The sequence below is a fragment of the Mandrillus leucophaeus genome, unplaced genomic scaffold, assembly GCF_000951045.1.
Source record: "Mandrillus leucophaeus isolate KB7577 unplaced genomic scaffold, Mleu.le_1.0 Scaffold1106, whole genome shotgun sequence".
NCBI lineage: Eukaryota > Metazoa > Chordata > Mammalia > Primates > Cercopithecidae > Mandrillus > Mandrillus leucophaeus.
In genome coordinates this window covers 69,774-77,938 of record NW_012099277.1, presented here as the reverse complement: position 1 = coordinate 77,938, position 8,165 = coordinate 69,774, and the positions used below count along the sequence as shown (strand labels likewise).

At 33.8% G+C, this 8,165-nt stretch overlaps 1 protein-coding gene across 1 annotated transcript in view; it reads right to left on the bottom strand.

Moving 5' to 3' along the window:
• The window catches only part of VWDE (von Willebrand factor D and EGF domains), an 88,755-nt gene that overhangs the window by 26,342 nt on the left and 54,248 nt on the right, over positions 1-8,165 (bottom strand). The window contains exons 13-16 of the mRNA XM_011992539.1: positions 7,584-7,618; positions 2,318-2,473; positions 2,093-2,197; positions 499-613 (exon numbers count right to left, since the gene is read on the bottom strand). Of these exons, the coding sequence (XP_011847929.1) occupies positions 499-613; positions 2,093-2,197; positions 2,318-2,473; positions 7,584-7,618 (411 nt within the window). The remainder of the gene's footprint in view (positions 1-498; positions 614-2,092; positions 2,198-2,317; positions 2,474-7,583; positions 7,619-8,165) is intronic.

The window sequence follows — 8,165 nt, the reverse complement described above, 5'->3', positions numbered from 1 at the left end:
AACTCTATTTATGAAAGTGAGGAAGTTATATGGTACGTGACTGCAGTTTGGGGTATTATTTGAAACAAAGTATCTCAACATTATCTGTACCCAATATTATACTCATCACATCACACAACAGTAGTGCTGGAAGGCACTTTATAGATTACTGAGTCCAGATACCTTGTTTAACAGGCGCTGAATCCATGGCCTTTGAGCTTAAATGGTTAATAACATCACAAAACTGAACAGAGGTAAAGCTAAGCATAGGAAGTTGTGTGTAAATGAGTTAATAATTCCCATTTCTTGCATTAATAAATTACATATGCTTTCCTAATCAAATATTAAAATAAATATCCTATATCCTCAAAGTAAATTTAGTAAATTTTGCAGTTAGGAGAGATGCTAAATTAAACACAGAGGTCATTCATTTTAAACACATTTATGTAACTTCTGGCTGAAAACCACTTTTAAAATGTCTCGTATAGGAAATATTTGGATTAATAAAGAATAACTTACTTTCTAAAAATGACCAAGTAAATCTTGAAATTTTGGGTCTACAAATCAAACAAGCGCTGGTTGGATTTTTGTCTCCTTCAACATAGCAGAGTCCATCAATAATGCAAACATTTTCCTAATGGAAAATTTTTAAAAAGAAAACATCAATAAAGTCCACCTTTAGTTAGCATATAGAAAAAAACTGTACAAGGAAGGATGGCAATACATGTACTGATGATTCCAAAGAAAGCACATACATCTATGTTGTTACTTCATAATCATAAGTGAATATAAGAAAACAAATTACCTGAATGTCTATAAAACTGATCAATTTGGAGGTAATAAAAGTATATATAACTTTTACCTTTACAAAGTTATAGCTTATAATTTATAAATAACATGGGAGAAAATCTCTCTTTTGGTATTTTTCACCGCTGAACTCATTCTGGGAGTACTTTATTCATAAAGAAATAAAAGCAACTTCTTTTTTTTTCCTCCACAATTTATAAAATCACATTAGATTATAGTTATCTTCCGTTTCCCTAGCAGCCCACTATGGTCTGTGAACACAGTCAACTAGACCGGATCCTTGGCATTATTATCCACACTTGATAATGGATATCATTACACCAAACATGTGAAAGAGATGCTGATAAGCACAGAAAGAACATTAAATGTAGCAAGTATTCTTGAGGAGAAGACTAAATTTTATTCAGGAGATATAAACTTAGCTCATTTTACGAAATCTCCTTTAACATCACTTGGAAAATTGCACAAAAGTTAGAGCAAAATAGCTCCAGGAGGAGAAAACAATCTTGAATAATAATATTTTCAAAGTACTTATGGATATACAGAAATGAAATATTTGGGAAAAAAATAAAAATCAAACCATTTCTCAAAACCAGAGATTTGGTCTGATGACTAATCTCAAGAAAATAAATTTTAAACTTAGAAAAAATAATACTTTAAAATTTTCATGTACATAAATATTATTTGGATGCACTTCAGCTTTGAAGAGTCGAGTGAAATTTTATCCATGGAGTCTGTTGAGTCAGCAGTTCACACATGAGACAGCCCTTCTGATAAATACGGTAGGCTGGATATAGATTGAAAAGAAGTTGTGATTGCAACTCAGCTCAGGCTGCGCTGCTGTTCTGTAATCCATCAAGTGGCAGATATTTACATGCTCCAATAAACTTAGTTGCCAGGAAATACTCCCCATAAAAATATTAACTTTATACATTCTACAAATTTTAACCAAATGTACATCATTTGATGCAAAGAAGACTAGGTAACAACATGAGATCTCTTATTGGAAAGTCATTATTACTACTGAAAAAACAATGTAAGTACGAATGAAGTAGTAAATAATTTAGTCTGGACTTCCTCTTACAATTGTTTAGAAGTAATCTGACATTTCAAAATGTTAAAGGCAGGAACCTCTTCCTAGCAGGCAGAGTAACAATTTCAGTTACCCTTATATAAACTTGAGGAAGGCTTTTCTCTATTAGTTTTTCTGGTGTGAAAGTGAAAAAACTACAATTAATGTGCCAAGAGCGTAGGAAAAGAAAATACCTACGATGTAAATGTGAAAATAAATGAAAAAAATACATACCTTTACAGTACATGAGTCATTTTTATAGAGACCACAAAATTGACAAGCACCATCATATATGACCATTATTTTGTGATTACTGAATTTATAACCATCATTAGATACCTGTAACATAATAGTTCCATGTTGAGATGATTTGTTCTAAGTGTTCTAAATTCATTATGAAATGTTATATATAAGTATTTACTTTGTTTATAAATACGAAGATGTTTTTTTATTTTTTACCTTCAACTGCCACTTCCTAATTGGTTTCCCACCCACCAGATCCATGGTATCAAACTGCTGAACATCATTGGGCAGCTGACAATCAACAGCTCTGCTATTTTGGAAAACAGTCTGTGTATAGATGGGTTCTCCAGGCATCCATTCACTGCTATTATACTGAAGACATAGTGAGAAAGCAATTAACTTCTGTTAAATTATGGAACTATTTTGTTAGTAAATTACATATAATCAAAACATAAATTTAAGATATATGCCTAGTATAATGTAATATATAACAGGGAAACTAAAGTCATATTGAGAGTGAGTTTTATTCAGAAAAATGGAAAACATATATATGATAATGTGATGCAAATTGCTCCCAAAGAATCATGCATTTCTTGGCGGTTCAAGTCAAAGAAGTTAACAATATTGGTCATCTACAATGGATCACTATGTCATGACTTTTGTAACAAGAGGAAACACTTGATATATAGATGACACACAGTGGATTGATTTTCTGCCCAGAAATTCCTTCAGTTCTCCTGCAAAAGCTTCCAACACCTCATCTACTTGAAACTGTCCTTTCTGCCCCCTACACAGCTCCCAGGGTCTCTCATATTCCTATATGACCAATCTCCCTGACTATGCCTGACTGGTGCAGGGGCGGACCTAAGTTAGGCCAATATTTCAACTACTCAGGATGTTTTAACTTTGTGCCAATGGAGATGTCATGTCAGTTGGCCTCTGATGGCTTGAGTTGCAGGACACAAAACTATGGAGTGGCCATTTTTTCACTATGGAGAGAAAGCCAGTATATGGTGAAATGGGAAAATGAAGCCCACAAACAAAAGCCGAATTGAGACACACACACACACACACACACATACACACACACACACAAATGCACACATACTGAGTCTTCATGGTGTTCAAGTCCCAAGTTCAAGATTTTTCTTGAGAATTCAGCTACTTTCTTGTTCTTGATTCGCTAAGAAATATACCATCCTTATAATAAATATTTTTGCTCGTTAGTTTATTAGTAATTTGAAACTAAATAAACTCTATCTAGTTCACCCTACTTAATAACTCAGTGACATATCATGCTTAAGCTACACTTTTAGCATTATTTTTCAGTATTGAAAATGCATTGGTGCCAAAAGAGGAGAAGCCAGAATAATGTTCCAGGTACTGGTAACTGTGTAGGAAACCAAAAGCTGTATTTTGCTGTCAAAATTTAGATTTAGATTTTTCTTTGAAATTTATTATTGTAAAATGTTTTCAACCACTCAGAATTTGTCATAGAGCATGCTGATGCTTCAATATTGTGGGCCAGCAGGAAAAGGAAAGGAAAACATGATCACTCTAATCTGCCGCTAATAGAAATTACACTTTTGAAGATTTGATGATTGAAAGAGTGAGTTGCAAATCTTCATATTTAAGGGAGTGTACAGAGTCTAGCCTAGCAGATCTATCAGTGGTTTCCCTCGTGTAGAGAAAGAATGGCAATGATTTCTCAGAGTAGTCATGATTATCTACACTTAGGTGAATGAAGGGTCTTGGTTTCTTGTGTGGAAAGAAGACTGCAGCCAATGACTGGCAATATAGAGATTATTTCCAACTTTCTGTTTCGAGGGGCCTACCCAAAATAAGGAATATACAGTGTTCTATTTCTTTTTCATTCATCAACATTTTGTGAGTATATATCATGTGCTGAAAATATCTCAGTGCAAAAAGATCACAAAGAAAATGACAAACAACATATAATTTTATGACTGCATTAAAAGAGACTCAAATAGGATATAATACAAATGGAGTTATTAAGTCTAACAAGCAGAGTCAAAGAAGGCTTCAAAAAAGCAAATACTTCTCTTCCTGAAAATAAAAAAGGAGACTGCTATTTGGACACTGGGAGCAGAGGTGGAGAGAGTGCAATTCACACGAATGGAGAGAATAGTGTATGAAAAAGATGGGGATGTATGTAGTAGCATAAACAAGAAGTTCAAGCCTACAAATGTCGACAAGAGCTAAATCATAATGTGCCATCCATTTCTTGGGTAACATCTTGTATTTAATCCTATAAATTAGCAACTTTAAAATAGGATTTTGTAGAGTCTTGACTGCTTTAAGAGAGGAAGTGAAAGAAATGCTTAAGTGGTTGAATCTCTAGCTAAAAACTTGCCTAAAACTACTAATACAAAAGTAGAAAAAAGTAAGTAAAACATGTTACACTTTATATATAAAAAAGAGTTATCTATCCATTTTTTGTACCAAAGAAATATAGTAAGGATTAACCAGAAAATAATGACAGTAGAAACACACTTTAATGAAAAGAAGGAGGAATGGAAAGCAGATGACGGGGACGACAAGGAAGTAACAATTCTATGTGTATGCCTTTGTATAGCTTCAACTCTTGGAACTATGATAATATTTCATATTCCCTCCAAAAAATTAATTAACTAAAATCAACCAGAGTGTGGAAGAAACTCAAAATGGAAGACAAATATTTCTAAAACCTAATTGTATTATAAATAAAACAGATAACCACTCTAAACAGAGTGGAAAATAGTTAATCTAACTCACTTTGGAAACTAGTATTTGCCTTTATATTGTGGCCTTGTTTCATGAATTTGTTTTTCACGGAGGAAGGGGTTAGAATTTCTGAAAATGACTTACATATACACTTAGATTAAGAAACCAGGTAAATATATTGTGGATGATGAGAGCCAGTTTTCACTTGTAAAGAAAAGAGTTACAAATAAAGAAAGGAGAACGCTAGAATGAACCTTATGGCACTGCATTGAAATCAGGAGTATCAGTATCAACTCATAGAGATGATAGACAAATAGATAAACAGATAGATAGGTAGTTACGTGTGTGTATAAGTGTCCATACATAGATTTTCTAACTATATCCTTTAAAAGGGCCAAGAAGCAATAACTACCCTGTAACAAGAAGCACACCTTGCACCCAAGTCTTGGATTTTAAATGACCCTCTTTGATAAATGGAACTACAGTCTTTAGAGAAATGGTTGATTATAGAGTTGGGGTAGGAAAAATATGAGTCTGGAATATCATATGATGCCAGAATGTGATAAATTGTTCAAAAAATTATGGGAGCAAGTTAAAAGGACATGAGAATCAATCTGTAATAGCTCCCAATGGTCAAAGCTGGAATAATTTAAACAGTCAAATAAAGAATGATAGCATTGAGTTATAATTCATGAAATAAGTTTCCATTAGTCTATACTGGCATGAGTAAATAAATGAATAAATAAATTGGAAACAAGGAACAGCTCTTCTTTTCAGTAGAATTCCAAATAATATGTGTAGAAGAAATGATGGAAATAGAAAATCACCACTGGTAAATACCACAGTAATAATTGCTACAAGCAAAAATTACAGTTGGATGCTAAAATTAGGAAAAAGGAAGTTTGAGGAGCTATCATATATTTCCATAATCTAAAAGTGTCTCCCCACAACACGTTTATTAGTTACAATGGGAAAAACAGGAAGCTTACAGTTAAGACACATGGCAAAAAACCCCTTAAGTAAGTGATCACAATCTACATTGCCCGTGATTAGATACATCACGTCATGAACTGATGCACTAAGAATTGTACAACATGGCATGACTTCAGTCTAACCATAAAAAAGGAACATTCCACAAAATAAATGGCCAGTGCTCTTCGAAAGAACCAAGTGTGCAAAAGATGAAGAAAGATGGAGCACGGTCACAATATTCAAAAGAACCAAGTGTGCAAAAGATAAAGAAAGATGCAGCACTGTCACAATATGAAAGAGACTGAAGAAACATGACAAAAAGCAATATAAAATCTTAGATTGGATCCTGAATCAGAAAAAGGACCATTATTAGTGGGACAACTGGCAGAATCTGAACAAGGTCTGTAAATTCATTAATAGTATTGTGTCGAGGTGAACTTTCTGGTTTGAACAACTGTTTTACGGATATGGTTTATATATAAGATATTAACTTTAGGAGAAACTGGGTGAAGAATTATTGGAAACTGCATTATTTTTACAATTTTTCTGTGAGTCTTAAATTATTCTAAAATAAAAGTTTTTAAAAATTACTTCATAAAATGGGAAGTCATTAAGGATTTTGCATGATCTAATTTCCAAAATGCTAGATTTTCAAGAGGAACCCAATCTTCAAAGGGAACTGAAATTTGAACTAAAAAAGTGAGCAGGAATCGATTCATGTTGACTGAACATGTAACAGGGGAGCTGGGAGAAGACATTAGCTTAGTGGCAGCGCAAGCATATTCCATACAAAGTGAATGCAAGGCTTTGAGCAGGGCCCATGTTGGTAGGGTTGGGGATCCTAAAATAGTGGCACATTAAACAGGCTTGACTGGAGGTATGAATGAAAGGTTAGAAAAGCCTTTAAAACCCAGCACCGGGCAAGACTGGGGCTAGGAGAGACAGACTTAACTTCAGCATAATGTGAAATAGGCAGATATGCATTCTAATTTTAGTTTGGGCAAGTGAACATGTTTCTTTCCGTAGTTCTTGATTCGGTTTGGCTCTGTGTCTCCATCCAAATCTCATCTCGAATTGTAATCCCCAAGGATCGAGGGAGGGACATAGTGGGAGCTGACTGGATCATGAGGGCAGTTTCTCCCATGCTGCTCTCGTGAGAGTAAGGAAATTCTCATGAGATCTTGATGGTTTAAAAGTGGCAGCTTCCCTCTTAACTCCCTCTCACCTGCCGCCTTGTGAAGAAGGTGCATGCCTCTGCCTTCTGCCATGATTTTATGTTTCCTGGGGTCTTTCCAGCCATGTGGAACTGTGAGCCAATTAAACCTGTTTTCTTTATAAATTACCCAGTCTCAGGTAGTATCTTTATAGCACTGTGAAAATAGACTAATACAGTTCTGTATAGTGTGTTAGAGGATTCCAGATTTTACTCTGTATTATAGAAGTTCGGAGGAAGTGGGAGGTAGTATGAGAGTAAATCACAACAAACAATGCATCTGAAGGTAAGTACGAAATGTGCTTTCCAAGAGAATATAAATCTACAAAATTCTTTCCTGGCAAATCACTTAATCTTCATGTGATGTCATATGATTTATTTTGCCAAGACTAATATGATGTCTAGTCACTTAAGTGATATTAAAATTACTGACATGTACCTTTCTATGTTGTCTTATTACTTCATTGGGATTAAAATATTTCATGGCTTATTTAGAAAGGCTCTACCCATAAAATCCTGAAGTTAGCATACTTGTGTTTAATTACTTGATAAAGACACATACAAACCTATTACCTCCTGTAAATTCTCAATCTCAGAGTCACATTTGGCTTCATCAATTTAGAGAAAAAGTAAGAAGAATGCTATAATATGTTTTGCTGTCTTAAGTTTTCAGCTTATCCACATATACTTTTGAAATTCATAGAATTATCCTTAAAATAAAATTTCCATTTGAACAAAGACAAGGAAGACCATTTAAATAAATCGAAAATAAGGTATAATTTGATATACTAATGTTCATACTGATCATGTCTGTTTCTGTGGCCTTCAGAAAGATAAATACTAATTTTTTAGAGGTGGGTATTTTCTGTCTAAAATCCGTGGTAAGGAAAATATAAAGAATAAATGCAATTAGTCCTCATTTTTTGGTTTGTAAAAGGGAAACGTTCATATCCAGTTTCTGCAAGACGTCTCGGCTAAAAACAATGTCTGTTCTTTATGTTTTTACATGTCGAGAAATACAGAGCCTTTCATAAATCAAGCCTGATGTTCTTTTAGCTTTTTAATATCAGTGGAAATAGTGAGCTGGTACTTCAATAAAATGTTTATAAGATATTTTAATAAAGTTAACAAAGAAGCGTCAACATTATGTAACTT